The 16920-nt window shown below is 37.3% G+C and overlaps 1 protein-coding gene across 2 annotated transcripts in view; it reads right to left on the bottom strand.

Moving 5' to 3' along the window:
- LOC123319210 (regulating synaptic membrane exocytosis protein 1) overlaps positions 1 to 16920 on the bottom strand; it is a 301043-nt gene that overhangs the window by 160274 nt on the left and 123849 nt on the right. Inside the window, exon 1 of one of the 2 annotated variants that reach the window (XM_044906085.1) lies at positions 12788 to 12843. The exons of the other annotated variant lie outside the window; for it this stretch is intronic. Within the exon in view, the coding sequence (XP_044762020.1) occupies positions 12788 to 12806 (19 nt within the window). The 5' untranslated portion in view covers positions 12807 to 12843. Of the gene's footprint in view, positions 1 to 12787; positions 12844 to 16920 lie in introns of those variants that run through there. 2 annotated transcript variants of the gene reach the window in all.

Raw genomic sequence — 16920 nt, 5'->3', positions numbered from 1 at the left:
GGTCAATAGAAACATTTTGATCCCAAACCATTTTTTCCGAAACTGCTCGGTTTGAAAGATACAGAGATTTAAAAAACTATGAAAAAAATGGTTATTTTTAGTCTCGCTCTTAGTTCACAAACGGTTTCATCGGATTAAATGAATTTCGGAATATACTTTTTCATTTATTTCATAAATTTTTTTCGATTACTAGATATCATCCACGTCTTCCAGTTTTCTCATTATGACCATAGCGTACCATGAAAATACCAAAAATTCAATGAACCCAACTCTTGCAACTAAGTTGAACGCTATCTAATGAATATTTGAAAGTTTTGTAAAATGAAAGTATTCTCCATATTTTTTCGTATAATGAGCTGTTTTCGAGTTATTAAAAAAAAATAAAAAGTATATGAAATTTGAAAATTGGGTACTTTGACTGAATACAACTAACTCCAGATCCAAAGAGGTGTATAGTGTCAGCAATTCTGCCAAATATTGTGCAGGTAATTTTTTTCCAGGGGTGGCACAACTCATTACGAAAACTTAAAATCTTTTTATCAGGGCCGAATCGGAAAAAAGTGTTTCTTTTGACCTCAAGAATCTACTTGTAAAATATTGTGTGTCACCCTGTATATGCGTATAATCCAATTGCGTCGTTCTCGATCCGAAATTTCATTTCCATCAGCAGTACCAACCGTCCAACCATCCGTTGTATTTTTCTGGCCATTTTAGGTCGGAATTCCCAAAGTCATTTCTGGACACATGCTATGGGAGACAGACCGTCCGAATGTTAAAAGTGATGTTTTATTTTGTGAGTAAAAAGCGGAGCGAATTGAACAATTTCACGAAAAAAATGAAATTAGTTTTAACACAATTATGATACAAAATCTGCTTTGTATGGCAGCCCTAGTTTGATTATAAAATATGCGAACTTGGAATGACATTAAACTCCAAAATATATTTTAATATTCAATAATCTATGATGTCTGAAACTATAGACTATTCACTGATTCGATTTCGTTTTACGCTTTTTGGGGATATGGGATCAATTTCGTGTTTCCTACTGTAGGTAGCGCCTTTTAAAATTATCAGTTTATTGTCAATGGATATTTTAACAAAATTTGAATACATTCCTACGACTTACGAATGTGTCGCATTTCAAGCTCATCAACTTTGTGGAGCAAATTTTCAATGATCAAGTCAAGCTTGCCCCAAATGGTGTTGATGTTAGTAAAAATTTTATAATAAGATAACGGCAAATGAAGGATATCGTCCAAAAAATTCAAAATTCTGATACATGAACAAATTGTAAAGTTTATAAATGCGGCACCAGATGAGAAACGCTTTATAGTCAAGAAATACATGAAAAATAAATGCACCGCCGCACAGAGGAGTAAAGTTATTATCTAGCCGGCCAAAAATCAGTTTCCAAAAATGCATCAGAAATGGGAAAACTGCACTGAATGGTCAATTAGAATAGTGGCTGATTCGAATCAATGGCGTAAATCGTTTCCCTGATCATCAATTAGCGAAAAAATTCGTTTGAACTTCTCGGTTGCATTACATTAGTTTTTTAACGCATCAAAAATATCTCTTTCGATGCATAAGTCAGTGCTTCCTGTGTTACCTCTCAAACTTTTATAAGACCATCTCATTATGGATTATGAGAGACCAGGTATGAATCTATGTAATAGCGTTATGTTATTCATTAAAATAGAGGATTCAGCAATAAAAAAATTAATATATGGTTCTCTTTATTTTATGCTTCTTGTTATTGTGAATTTCAACATTCGATGAGACATTTGTTATACTTCCTGATGACTCCCGATAACTATTTTAACATAATTGGTTGTTCAAGTTATGTAGTAGATAGATTTTCAATCAATAGCCGCCAATAACCGCCACTTTGGAAAATATTGATTTTTCTTCTTCAGCTAATCTAAATGAGGAATAAAGAAATTTCAAAATGAGGTCGGAAAATAGATTCTATATATGGAGCTATGTTCATTAGTCAAAGACAAAATGTCATTTGAGGACCATCTGGAGTGACCACGATTATGAAACAAAACCTCTTCAACCTTAGGGATAGCCAGCAGTTGACCAGTTTGTACAAGAATTTGGAATTTTTTGAAAATTGTCTAGTAAATCGAGATAATTATTCCGAAGAGCAGCAGAAGAATATTAAACATTATGTAAAACATTTCAGTCTTTATCGAATAAATTTTGCTCGAAAATTTTCAAGAGAATCTTGTAACATCGATATCTTACTTCCAATCCGCTTCTATCTGGCATGAGGCCAATACCGACGAAAAAAAGCAAGCCATTTAAGGTAAAATCATCCAATCAAATAACTCCTCAGAGTCTTCTCTATTCGGACAGTTATGCAAGTTGTGAATAATCAGACGACTAAGAAGAAATAAATCAATTTCACATCAGGTGATTGATTGAGTTTGCCATTTTCTTATTATAAATCGTAAATAAATTATTAAGGTGAATTATCGTATCTATTTATCTCACTCATTGTTTATTTTTCGCAAGGTTGATACCAGAGGTCCTAGATTTTTTATGATATTTTTTTCGTAATCAACAGTCTTGAACCAACAGAAAATGGTTTTTAAATATTTTTGGCCGACTAGACTTGTCATTTACCCCTCTGTGCGCCGTTAGTATAAATAGGTACATTTAAACAAATGTCCTCTATTGTTGCTGAATTCCTGAAACTGCCAGATCCAAAGCAATATACAGGATACTATTTTCGTAGATCCTCCACTTCTTTGCTAGCAGAATCAGGAGCAAATATTAAGAAGAAAAAAACATCGTGAATGAAAAACTACGACGGTAGCCGAGAACTCTGTTGATTATGCCATCGCTCTGAGAGATGCCATTATGATTGTACTAGGGTTTCTAGTAATGTGTTCCGAAGGTACTCAACGTCACAATAAATTAGTGTTAGCGATTTTTCTAGTTGTATTTTTAATCTATTAATATTCAGAAGAAATGATGTTGATGTTGATTATTGATAATAAGATTTGAAATTCCCAAAATTATAATTATGATCTTATGTAGTGTTAATCGTTATTTATATACCAAGGGCGAAAAACTGTCTATTACAGTCGAGCCTGCAAATTGATAGCCGAGGCGCAGTCTAGGATATCAAGCAGGCAAGACAATATAGACAGTTTTTTGCCGAGGTGCATATTCCATTTTTTCGTCGACCTCACATACCTTATGAAAGTAAGAAGTTACCCGTTTTATGTGTGTGTGCCTATCTAGAAGATTGTTATTATTTGGAATCGCCACGTCGATGAATAGTGCTATGTCCCCATCTTTATTAAGCAATATGAGGTCTGGACTATTGTGAGAGATTGTCCGGTCTGTGAGAACCGTGCGATCCCAGTGGAGCTTGTGATGTTCATTTTCCAATACAGCATCCGGATGGTAATTGTAATTAGGAACCTTTTTTGATCTCAGAAGATGGTGTTTTAGTGCCAATTCTTGGTGAAGAATCTTGGCAACAGCATCATGTCTATTTTTGTATTCCGTGCCCGCAATTTCTTACATCCCCCGGTGATGTGCTGGATAGTTTCATGTGTCGCACAGCCATAACGACAGCTATCGTCCACCACTGAGGCATCCTTGGCAATATATTTCATTTAGTTCCTTGTTGGAAGCACCTGATCCTGGATTGGCGAGCATGAAGCCCTCTCTCAGGAAACAACCTTCCGGAAGTCAACCAGTAGTTCGACGCAGATATGTCGACGTAATCATGGTTGACCTCGTTCTGGTGCCTTCCATGCAAAGGTTTGCCAATCAATTTCTGCATTTTGCTTTCTGCAGAGTGTTCGATGGCTTTCCAGTGGTCTTGTTGTCGTTTTAATGGAGTAGAACTATCAGCAACACAAACTATTCGATGGAGTTCTGACGAAGCAGCCTTGCTCAGGAAATATTTTCGAAGTCCTTCAATTTCCTGGGACATACGGTTGGACAAATCAACAAATCCTCTACCCCCAAGGTGTCGTGGCAGCTTTGTCCATTCTATTGAGGTTTTGGGGTGTTGTTTATTGTGTTTAGTCAGCATCGTCCTTATTTTTTTCTGTAAGGCTGCTGAATCGGTGGTGGTCCAAGAGATGATACCGAATGAGTAGCTCAGCACCGAGCAAGCGTAGGTATTGATCGCTTTTATCAGATTCTTGCTGTTGAGAAGAGTTCTCATTATCCTTCTCAATCTTCGGGTAAACTCCTCCGTTAATTCTTTCTTCATCTGGCTCTGATTGATTTTTTTGCCTGTTTTATGCCTATACTTCATTCAAATTTATTTTAGCAGTCGGTTGGCCATGAAATAATTTTCTCAAGTTTTTGTAACTAGAACGAAGTTAGGTTGGCACTCATGAAATGTCGTTAATGTCATAACGCCGTTGCCACAACTAATATCAATTTTTATTACGAAAATGCCGAAAGTGATTGAAAAAAGAAACAGGGTTTTAGGAAGTGCTACTTAGAATTCAGGTCCGCTCATTCAAATAGTTATAGCCTGATATTCTAAAATCCACAATACGTCAGACGGTAGCGAACATATTCAATGTAAGAGAATTTATATAATGTTTCATCTGAATCTAAACGACTTATATTTCAGCTGGATATTTCCACAATCGGAAAGATTATGAATGAAGAGGATGACAAAGAATTTCCTTCCATATTGGGAGACCCAAAAAAGTGGTGGCATTTGAGAATTTTATGTTTGAGTGAATTAATGCGAAAAGTTTACTACAGGATTTTCGATAAATGTCATCGGAGAATAAGTTCCCTAAAATGGATTTTTCTATTTTTCATTTGACTTGTCCTATACAATGTAGATGCCTTAAGGTACTAATAAATACCTAATTATTATTACATCAATGTATTAAGATGAATAGCCACAAATACGCGCAAGTTGCCTGTTATTTGTTTATTCATCTGAAATTTTTGTTCAAAGGTGAAGTTCATCTTAACTTGAAACTTCCTTCAATTCCTTTTACTTATATTGATGCAAGATGATTTTTGTTGAAGAATTTAACATTCTTGTAATTATCTGTTGATTCCTTCGGGAGATACCCATTCCCAACCACTGCATCATATGCATTTCATCTTCGGGTTAATATTTTTGAAATCTACAAATGATGTTAGCCAAAGAAGATAACGAACATTAACTCTCCTCAAGCTAGTGCATATTATGATATTATACTGATCTCTTGTATTTTCCATGCAAATAACTGGATTTGGTATGCCTTCAATCAGTTTGTATAAACTTCAATTATGTTCGTCACATATTTTCCGAAGAGATTCGACATTGTGATAAACTACGTAATAACAGAAACTTTTAGGTAGAACGGGCAACATAGCGTTGATTTAAAACCCAAAAATGTTTTGACAAGCTTCATAACCCCACATTTTCGTACTATACAGAGTGAAATGTGTCAAATTTCCATGGCCAACCGACTGCTAAAATAAAAGTGAATGAAGTATAGATACTTGTATGTATCTCCTTCCTTTAATGCTTCAATTTCTGCACCTTCCTTGAGTTTAAACGAACCATCTTCTATTTTCCCTCTCGTTATGTTTAGCAGTCGACATTTTTCTAGTCCAAGCTTCATTTTGAGGTCTTCCGAGAATCCTTCCACCATTTTCAGCATCTGTTGCATTTGTTTTTTGGTAGATGCGAATAGTTTCAAATCGTCCATGTAAAGAAGATGATTCAGTTTCATCATAGTTCTACTGCCGCTCTTGATGGCAAATCCGTAGTCCGTAGAATTCAATCTATGAGACAAGGGATTCAAGGCCATGCATAACCACAATATTATTATTATTATTATTATGTCCTCATCTAGTTGTCCGTAATTGCCAATTCCCTGAGCTTATATTATATCGAACACTAACATTCAGACCACGTACCTAATTAACTGGTAAAATCCAGCCAATTTCGTAAAAAATTAATTTGACAACATCAAATGACAGACTTATGTTTTTCCATCAAATTCTGTATTCACAAAACTGATTCAATCGCCCCGAGATTTCAGCTTACTGACGAACAGCCGGACGAAAATTAAATCAGTACGAAAAGTGAGTCAGGACGAAAAGTACTCGGCCTCGAAAATAGTCGACTTTTCGTTCGGAAATTAGTAGATGAAATGTAATTTTTTGTTCATTTTCAAAAAGGTGTTGAAAATATTTGCAACACAGTGTTAAAAAGTGGTAAACAATAAATTTAAACTATGTTGGCTCTCATTAAAAGTGTCACTTTTGAAGGCATTGAAACATTTGACTGAGCCTTTGAAACTTAGGTATATATAAGTTCTTTCATACATAATAATGTAGATATACGATGTTCAGAATACTCAAAACGTATAAATACATATTGAGCTGGATTATCTCTCCTCGAATTCCAAATCTTTTGTTCAGATTGAGCCATACACCTACATTACGGAAGGGAGAATCGCAAATCACCGAAACTCCTATATACATATACCATTCCAGCTTTTCAATGGAATATTCACCACTTCAATTTTCTGTTCGTATTTTATATGCTTCGAATAACGAACACAATATCACACTCCTGTATTCTATTTCTCTTATAAGAGAAACCGAGATAAATATTTCTATGCACAAAGCGCATTTATATTTCAAAGTATATCATTTATTTTCCATCCCTGATTCTATTTTCGGAACGAAGCTGGATGTCGATGTGGATTCCGTGGGAGTTGGGTTAAAAGAAAGTTTGAATAAATTATGTGATCCGTAAAACCCATATAGAAAATAGAAACCGAAATATAAGGAGCGAGCATAGCACTCCCATTTTACGAACTGAAATTTTCAATCAACAAAAAAGTGAATGAGGACCATATCAGATCCGTGTTTACAGTCAAATCGAAGCTTCATTCATATAATCCAACGAATAAAAAATTCATTCAAGGGCATGGTAGGTACGCCCTTCACTCTGCCTCGGAAAACAACACTGTTAACTGCAAATATGTAATGAAAGTCGAAAGTACAACCCAACAACAATGTTCGGCTCGACTCATATTTTGGTTGGTCAAAGCAGTCCAGCATTCAGGAGGGTATTGCCAAAGAGTGTCAACTCTTGATACTCTTTGATATTGCCGTCCTAGCAAACCAAATTGAGTGTCTGTAACCACATATCTGCCATTTGAATCGTTCATTTTTTCCAACTCATTTGTGAAACATACACCAACAACATGGATGTTGAATAACATTAAAACAGTTAGATTCTATGTTCCTCATACAAGGTGAGTCTATGATTTGTATATGTTCACAGACACACAAACACTTGTTGAAATAGGCTGCATATAACTCCTCGTTTATAGTAATTGAAAATGGAAATTGATTCTATAAAATAGTGAATAACAAAGATTTGAATTATTCTATTTCACTGATAAACGTGAGTGAAATCATAGTTTGAAATAATCAAGAAGTACTTGAGGTTAGTTCTGCTAATTTATCATCTGCGAAATTCGGAGGGAGCAGAAACAGATAGAGTCTAGCGAATGAATCGTTTGGGACGAAGCATCGTCTTCCTCTAATTAAACAGAATAAATTACATATTTGGGTGGAGTTACTTGAACAAACAGTTAATTAATTTGGGCCAGATATGACCCTTATTTTCATTCCGGGTCTCATCCAAAACTGCAGAGAGTTATCTTAATCCGGGGGATGTTTATCAGGGTAGGACTACAAACAAGGAAGTATTAGGGTTGGAGATTAACATCCACCTACAGTCTAATCAAAGGTGTTGATAGTATTGATCCGACAAGTAAGAGAGTAGATTTGGCAGTTTGAGTGCTTGTCAGTGATAGATTGAATAGATTCTTACGTCTTTCCTTGTTTTGTCACGAACAGGATGCCATTTTCAATGCGAAAACAAACTGTCGCTCTCTGTTTGGGTTCGATGATTTTTATGATAAACCTTAAGAATAGAAGAAATGGATCACGCCCTCATAGTAAGGCAAATAAATAATAAACAAATTAATTCAGATGCATAACATCCGCAGATAATTAAATCAACGAATGTTACGATCTAAATCGAACTAACAAACTACCATCGCTAGAAGTATTACCAGAAATTTCTCAAGAATAGAGTATAAAAAAATATAAAGTTATAACATCAAATTTGATGAACACATATATATATATAGTACCTCTACCTATCTAGATAATCAAGAAAATAAATGATGTTAATAAAAATAAATAAAATAAAAAGAGAAAACTAGAGGAAAAACAAGAATGGAAGTGAATAGAAAATTGTAAAATCGGATGGAAATTTGCACCTGGGTTTTCTTAAGTTTAGTAGAATTTTGAGTTTCATTTTTGAGCGAACAGATGACTTATAGGCGAATAGGTTTATGTATATGTGTGAAAAATTGTAGATATTATCATTTGTAATGGAATTGATTGTAACTGTCAGGAACAAACTATAGATTTAATTGTTTTAGTGTTTATTATAAATCATTTGTATTCTGAATTTTTGGTAAAAATAAACTTGAACTTGAAAAAACTTTTTGATACTTACATTTCTCACTATCTAGAACAATTTGAAATATACAACGCTGTCATGATAATTCATATACAGGGTGTTCCATCTCAGACGAGCCACCCCGAAACACATCGAATAATTCTGTTTGGGGGACATCTTTTGACGTATATTTGAGGCTTGAACGAGAAAACCTCTAAGAAGGGGCGCTTAAACCTCTCAAAATTGAGTGGGGGAGAGTGATTGAGTGATGTTTCATTTGCAAGGTCTTGAAAGCATCTTTACAACGGTGTATGAAAAACGTAATTTTGTTTAACCGTTTTCGCCAAAAATCAATTTTTTTGCTCAAATGAGCCACCTTGAATATTTTGGTAATAGAGGAATTTTGGGAGACTACCTAAATGGACCTCTGTTTATTCCTGGTAATTCAAATGGCGAAATTTATCTTGAAACGGTAGAAAATGCGATCGATCCGTTATTAACAGAAAAATTAGAAAACCACCCTCCTCGTTGTGAAGAGGCTTCGAAGACCTTTCAAATGAAGTATCACTCGGTATTGAATAGGAGGGAGAAGTTCCTCCCCCCTATTCAATTTTGAGGGGTTGAAGCACCCCTTCTTAAGGGGTTGCTCGTTCAAGCCTCAAATATACGTCAAAAGATGTGTCCCAAACAAATTCTTCTGCGGAAATTTTTTCCAATCACTATATAAAGATCATATGGGATAACAAATATACGGGGTGTCTCCTCTGAGATGGAACACCCTGTAGAACTTTAGCGTGCATGGGTTCAAATGTACAATTTAGAAATCGATATTGTTGTATCTTTCTATTCGAGGTGTGAACGGTGTGGAGAATTGAGACACTTCATTAAAGTGCTTGTGTTGGCAAAGTGCAATTATTTCTAGGTAGCCTATTTTATTTTCTCGTGGGGTAGAATTGTTGGGGGATTGGAACAAGAAGAAGATAGTTATGACAATAAATATGAAAACAATCGTGAAAAATTCAGATGAATTTCATTGCGTGAATTCTTAAACTGATATTTCATTCTTTTTTTACACTTGTTTCTCATTTTTCAGTCTCGAGTGAGACCTTGACCAGAGCAACCGTATTTCATATTGCTGTAAAAGTGAAAGTAGAAGTGAAAGTGCCCACTAGCAAAGCTACGGAATTTTTGATTCCGTCTGTGAAGTTTGTGTAGGTTATATACGTGTATGTTATCGGAATTTTAATTCGTTAAACTTTTCAAAGTTGATGTTCATCTGCCAGAGTCCAGGTCTAGATCGTTGGTTCTGCAGAAAGTATCAGGTGAACTTATTTTTCGTATCTGTTTCCTGATTTTTCTCATAGCGTGAAACATTTTTGATGAGTCGTTTTGTTTTTATGCATAAGATATATTTTTCTTTTTGTCTTGAAAAATTTTATTTCAAATTGCTTTGAGTACCTAGTATAGAAATTATAAATTAGATTTTAACATGTCTGACCATTCGGACTGCGATTCCGTAATGAAAGAAGACACGTCAGAAATCGCAAAAGTTGGCTTAGAACGTAATCACGAGATGTTGAAGGAAGAAAATGAAAATCTCAAAGCGCGAGTAAATGAGTTAGATAGGTATGTATCTAGTTTAGTGGCCGAAATAAAAAATCTCAGGGAACGACTTGAGGTGCATGAAAGCAAGAAGAATAATTCATACTCTCAAGTGCTGATACAGGGAGCAGTGTCGAAAAGTATCCGGGAAGTGACTTTCCAGACGCAGAAGGAGAAGATTGAGGTGGTCAAACCCCCTCAAAACCAAATTTCCCTTCCCGCCAAACGTGTGAGAAAAGACAGCTCTTCGTCAAATGAAGAGCTCAATGAGAAGAGAGTCGTGACACTCCCAGCCTCTCAGAGAACTACTCCAGTGGAGGTGAAAAGAGAGAAGGTCCCCCCAGTTACCATTAGAGGAACGTCGGAATGGACGTCAATTTCGAACGCGTTAATGCGAAACGGCATTAATTATTGCAGAGCGACAACAGTGAAGGACGGCATTAGAATCGTCCCACAAACCCCCCAAAATCACCGAAGGATGACTGAATTCCTCCAAAAAATCAATAGAGAGTTTTACACTCTCCAACGTGAGGAGGAGAAAAAAATTTATGGAGTAGTGAGATAGAATCAGACATTCCTACGATCCTTGAGCAACTCAAGGATCAAGGAATCGTTGATGCCGAGGTCATAAGAATGTCCTCGAACATTACTAAGAAGCCAATGCCCTTACTACTGGTGAAAACCCAAAATAAGGGCATCTTCGAAATCAAGAGGCTGTACAAAATGAATTGTGTTGTTGAACCTAAGAGAAGGACGACGAGGCCTGGACAATGTTATCGCTGTCAGCGATATGGACATGTCCAAAGTAAGTGCACTTTTCCATGGAGGTGCGTGAAATGCCCGGCAAATCACAGCACTAAGGAGTGCACGCTCACCAGGGAGAACGAGGAGCGAAATGCTTCTTGTGTTCTCTGTGGACAGCAAGGACATCCAGCCAGCTACAAGGGATGTAGCGAATGGAAATTAGTCACTAAAAAGACCAAGAGATCGTCAGGAACGAACCAAACCAGCTCGAGGCCAACACAAAATACTCCGAAGCCAGCCCAAAACTCTTCGGAAGTGAAAAAACCCCAGGAAACTTCAACCAAAGCAGTCAAAGAGACGAAGAAACCAGAGAAGAAGACGGAAAAGGCAAAAATCGTCAAAGAAGCCGAAACCAGAAAAGGAATTTCTGGAATCACTGAGGAACTGGATAAGTTCACGAAAAACCTCCTGAGCACGATGATGCTGGAGAAAGAGATTGAGAAGAAGATGCAGCAAATTATTAAGAATATTTAATGGCTGATACGACGATAAAGAACAATCTTATAATCGTCTCTTCATAATATATATTCGACAAAGCCAAATAACATCCAAATGGGGAACTACGAAGATTAGTCGACTACGATCCAACAGAAGAAGCTAGAAGGTCAAGAACCTACCACCAAAGACAGAGAGATCAGTTGAAGGGTACAGGGAAAAAACCATTGATGTCAATTTTCGTCCGAAAATGAGGAGTTAGACACACAATTCAATTCAGAATGAAATGTAGTATATTATGGTATATTGACGGGCACGAAACTAGCTCAGTTACGTAGTTACGTCAAATCACTTGCGAAGTCATTTCATGTAATGCACTCAGTTCATGTACAATAATATTAATAATGCTCATTTCGAGAACAATAGTATTTAATTTGTCATATTTCAAATAATATGAACGGATTTTGTTGAAAACGCGTTTTTCTCAACTGTAAGGAAAATTGACATCGATGGTTGTTTCCCTGTACCCTTCAGTTAAGGATTTAAAAAGTAACCAAAGAAGAGCTCAACGTATAAAAGATTTAGGCAGCATACAACTATCAACACGACTATGATCGTGTGAGAGTCCAGAAACCATAAGAGTCAACTGGTTAATAGACAAAATGCCCGGAACCTATGAAGAAGCAGTTTAGGGTTTTTAGTGGGTCTCGAACTCAGGAGAGTGAGAATACCCACACTTCCCCTCAGGCAGGAGAGGATGTGTTCGTCTGTCCTGCAGATTTTACCCCTGCTACACCAAAAAAAAATTGTTTCTCCATACTTTTTCTATCAGTTGGTATCGAAACGATCCATTTAATTTCTAAATAATGTGAAGAATACCGCAACACTAATTTCCCATTTTCATTATCACGAAAAAATCGAACAGGTCAATATTCTAAACGAAACCTTAACCATATGATTCGTGGCGAATGGTTTGGTCTTACCAACACCACCAAACATCTGTAACCTTTTGATTGTCATCATCTCGTTGAGTTGCGATGGTTCAGATCACAATTGATGTGGGGCCTATAGTATCCATATCAGTAATTATTTTCCAATTTCTCTTCAACTACGTCATTTTGAAAGTTTTATATGGATGATTTTCGGTGACACGCTTTATTTTGACCAGTTCTACCTTGTCAAAAAAGAGTCTCACGTTTTATTACACCCTTTATAATTTAAGAAACAAATAGTCAGATAACAGATCAATGGGACATAGCTGGTCAGCAGCCGTTCAAAGTGGATATCGAGTGCGAGCAGTTTTTCGTATTTCGTATCGTGTGTAGGGATATGTTTATTATTTGTTTATGGTGAGAGGAATACAAACATGTACCCACAGTATTCATGATATAGTCGTTATACCTAATGATTATTATTCGTGGAATTGCAGCAATTATTAGAATTGTAACCCTTTTATATTACTCGAGCTTTCAATATTCATTTATCTCTTCATCAGAAGAACTACAATACAATAACATGTTGGTACGTATAATAAAATTAATATATTAATAACTCATGAAATTGAGATTATACGAATTATAGATGGAATAATAGATATGGAAGGACATCAATAGATTTAGAATATGAAAAATTAGTATAACCCGATTGGGGCTTTCCAAACTATCCGAAACCTGCCTGGTTCGAATTTCAAATTAATGATGAAGCACTATAAACAGGAGGGTATTTCCGAGTTTCAATGAATTCAGGTCTGCATTCGACTTTGAAGCTCCTAATAGAATTCGATAAATGGGCAACTAACGGAATTTAACAAGTTTCTACTCTAATAAGCTTTATTAACACTATCAATTTCGGTTTAATCTTCGTTGATCTGGTTAGGTGATTATCCAAAAAAATGTAATGATGAAATTTGTGTCTGTTGTGTTTCTTACAAACTTAACAAAAAAGTTTGAATTATGTTGCGCCCATTCGAATTTGTAGATTTTAAAGAGGGCTTCGTTGCACTCTGACCTTAAGTGCCACACACATCAGTCCTGTTTTCGTTATCTACAACTTTCCGTTCAGTTCTAGAGATCTTGAACCCCAGTATTTGGGATGGCTTCAAGGAAGAAAACTTCTCCCTTCTGCTTGATTCTTGTTTTTGCAATGGCGAGACATTCTGTCACCAGATGATCTTGAGTTTCATCCTCCCACTCACAGGATCGGCCTCGTCAGTTTCTGCCAGACCCATTCTCATAAGGTCAAGGTGCTTCCTGAGGCGACTATATGCCCTGTAAGGAATCTAGTAAGGAGGTGTAGCATATTCTCCAGATCTGGATACTTCTTAAATCTTGCAGTGTTACAGTTCCAAAAGAACCTTTTGAAGCGTTCAAGTCTTTGGATATTCCGCCAGTGTGATTCTTTTTCGGTGTTTTCCTTCTCCAGAAACACTTACTTGTAGGTACATTTTACAAACCATAGAAAGTTTTCATGCCACTGAAAGGAGTTTGTGCTCCATTCCTTTAATGTATATTGGCCTCTTCATTTCCTTTGATTCCTGAGTGACCGGGAACCTAGGCTGACCAGACCTTCTTGCCTAATTCGTTGACTTTTCTTCTGCACTCGCATATCAACCTAGAATCGATGACGTGCGCGCTCAGTGCTTTGATCGTATCCCGACTGACAGTCTGACAGTTTTTTTCTCGGTTTATTCCCACACATCTTTCGACTCTTGTTTTTACTAGGAGAAGGGAGTGCCGCAATATCAAGCTTCCTAGCTTGTTTAGGATTGGGTTCACTCTATTCGAGCGAGTCCGATGATACTGGACCGTAAACTACTGTGGAACAAACACAATGAGAGTCAATCGAGCAAGGCTAATGTAATGTTTTGCTCTACTCGGAGAGTACTTGGTAAGGGTTGTACGTACACTGTAGAACGGTAGCCGCACCATTATGACTAGATATCAGAGGAACGCATGTCTAATAATTACAGGCGCTCTGAGATCCACCCCTACAGAAGCCATCGAGTGTTTGCTGGGTTTACCTCCTTCACACCTTGTAGTTACAGAGGTGTCTATGAACATGACATCTCTTAGATCTCTCTTAGAGTTTGGGATCAGAGACAGTGGATAAAGGAGATGGTGAAGAATGCCAACTCATCCATTCTCCATAGGTGGGACTGCACGGGCACCCTACAGGGTAATTATTCCTGATAGAGACCTATGGTATACACCAAACAGGCTTCTTGTTCCTGAATGTCCCACTTGGTTCACCGAAGGCTCTGTGATGCCCACGGGGACTAGAGTGGGAGTTATGGGACCTCGTTCCAATCCCTAGGGAAGGATTGTTCCATAGTGCAGACTGAACTGTATGCTGTTCTGGCCTGCACACTGGAGAATATCCGCAGAGGGTACTCCGGTATATACATCTATATTTGTTGTGACAGTCAGGGAACCCTGAAACCCCTTCTGAGGAAAGGGTTTACTCAAACCTAGTAGAGGAACGCAGGGAGGCTCTGCGAGAGCTGGACTCTCGTCACATTATTAAAGTTATCTGATGTCCGCCGCACGAGGGACTTCCGGGAAACGAGAAGGCAGACATACTTGCTAAACGGGGAGCCCGCTCAGCTTTTGTTGGACCGGGACCGGCGCTGCCTATCTGTCGTACATATGTCAAGAATTTCTTCAATAGATGGCTAAACAGGAAATTTTCCTCTAAATGGAGCATGAGAAGTGGTCTCAAGCAGTCGAGGCTCCTCCATTGAGAGACCGTCCTCTCTGCCTGAGCTCAAAAAGCTCATTCTGGTGACTGAAGCAATGACTGGCCATTTGTTTAATGAACACTTTAATAGAATGGGACTGACTGGCTCTTCCCAAAGTCGCTGGTGCAGGAGCACTGATGAAACGGTTGAATATATTCTGTTCATCTGCAGCAACCTTAAAGAGTTTACGATGACACAACTAGGAAACACAACACACACGATTCCTATCGTGGGAGGGACTCATCCTCTCTGTCGACTTGTGGCATTTTGTCAGCGTGCCTCAGGGTTTGAGTCTCTCAAACTAGAAGTGGACGAACAATGGGTCACTAGGCCTCAGTTCAGACCGGTGGAGCACCGCACGTAGAAAAAGAAGAAAGAAGAAGAGTACCTAGTACCAGTTCCGAATACTCCTGCGCCAGTCCCTATCGTAGTTTCCTGACGATCTGGATATACCATTCAATAGTCTTCATTTCCAGGATTTAAGGGGTGGGTTCTCTTTCCCAATATTTTTTTCTTCTTAGTATCGTAGTGAATGTTTTCTCGATGTTTGTTTTCTTTATCGTCATGTTACTGGAAAAATTAGCCGATGGGCTGTACCTACACTTACTCCTAAGCCTAAGCCCTCTGATTCTTAGTTACACCTCTGCCAGCTGGGAGATGTTGCGTTTACTAGTGCGCAGTGCACCTTCATTGGTAAAAATGATCAATTTGTCATTTTAGGAAAATTTATTTTCGTTGCATCTACTACGGAACACAATTGAGAATATGAATTCTTTTAGGAAGACTTTTTGACCTTTGCTAAATGCCTGGCAGACGCCATTTTTGATGAAGAAGATTAAGTTAAATTTCAAGCTATTTCAGAAAGGCGGAAATTTCAATATTATATCATTTGAATATTCAACAATGGAACATAAAATTGGGAGACACCAATTCGGTTGCTAAAATAACGTTTTTTCTTCTTCTTAGTTTCCCTGCGAAGGTTGGCGATCCAACTGGCTATCATGATGCGTGACACCGCCCCTCTGAATATATAAGTCAGACGCCTTCAAACTTTCAAAACAGTGTCTCATTGGACACAGACACGAAATAAATGATCGCTTAAAAGTAGAGAAACTATTTCAGGAAAACTTATATATTCATATGACATTATATGGATATTCAATAATCAAACATGACGCCAATTCGTTTGCTAAAGGATGGAAGACGCCCTCAAAGTTTCAAAATTTCGATATTATATTATTTATAGGTATTCGAGAGTGGAATTGGCAGACTGACAGATATAGATTCGGTTATGGGAGAGGGTAACTGCGAATGGAATGATCGAAAATGGGTCAAGAAACCATTTCGGAAAGGCTGAAAATTTTTGATATTTTTAGGATCATTCATTCCGCAAGTGTCTGGGTACCATGAAGTAGTATTTTGAAAGTTTGACGTCGTCTGCCGTTTTTTAGCAATTAAATTGGTGTCTGCCCATTGCATGATTCAGTCAAGTGAGTAATATAAAATTTCCGCCTTTCTGAAATGGTTTCTCGATTTTTTGCGATCATTCACTTCGCAAGTGCCATGTCCGATAATGTGGCATCGTGAAACTCTGAGGGTGTCTGCCATTCTTTTAGGAAACTAGTCAGCCGATTTCATGCCTCACTCTTCAATATCCAAACGATATTATTTTCAAAATTGCAGTCCTCTTGAAATGGTTTCTTTACTTTTATGCGATCATTCACTACGCGAGTGTCTGTGTCGAATAAAACAGTATTCTGAAACTTTGAGGGCGTATGCCTTCTTTTAGCAACCGAATTAACCCATAATAACCTAGTGTTACACATAGGTAACGCAAATTTCACTGGCAACTCTATTT

This window comes from Coccinella septempunctata, chromosome 1, assembly GCF_907165205.1.
Source record: "Coccinella septempunctata chromosome 1, icCocSept1.1, whole genome shotgun sequence".
NCBI classification, from domain to species: Eukaryota; Metazoa; Arthropoda; class Insecta; order Coleoptera; family Coccinellidae; genus Coccinella; species Coccinella septempunctata.
The sequence above is the reverse complement of the archived record's forward strand: the minus strand, read 5'-3'. Positions and strand labels throughout refer to the sequence as shown.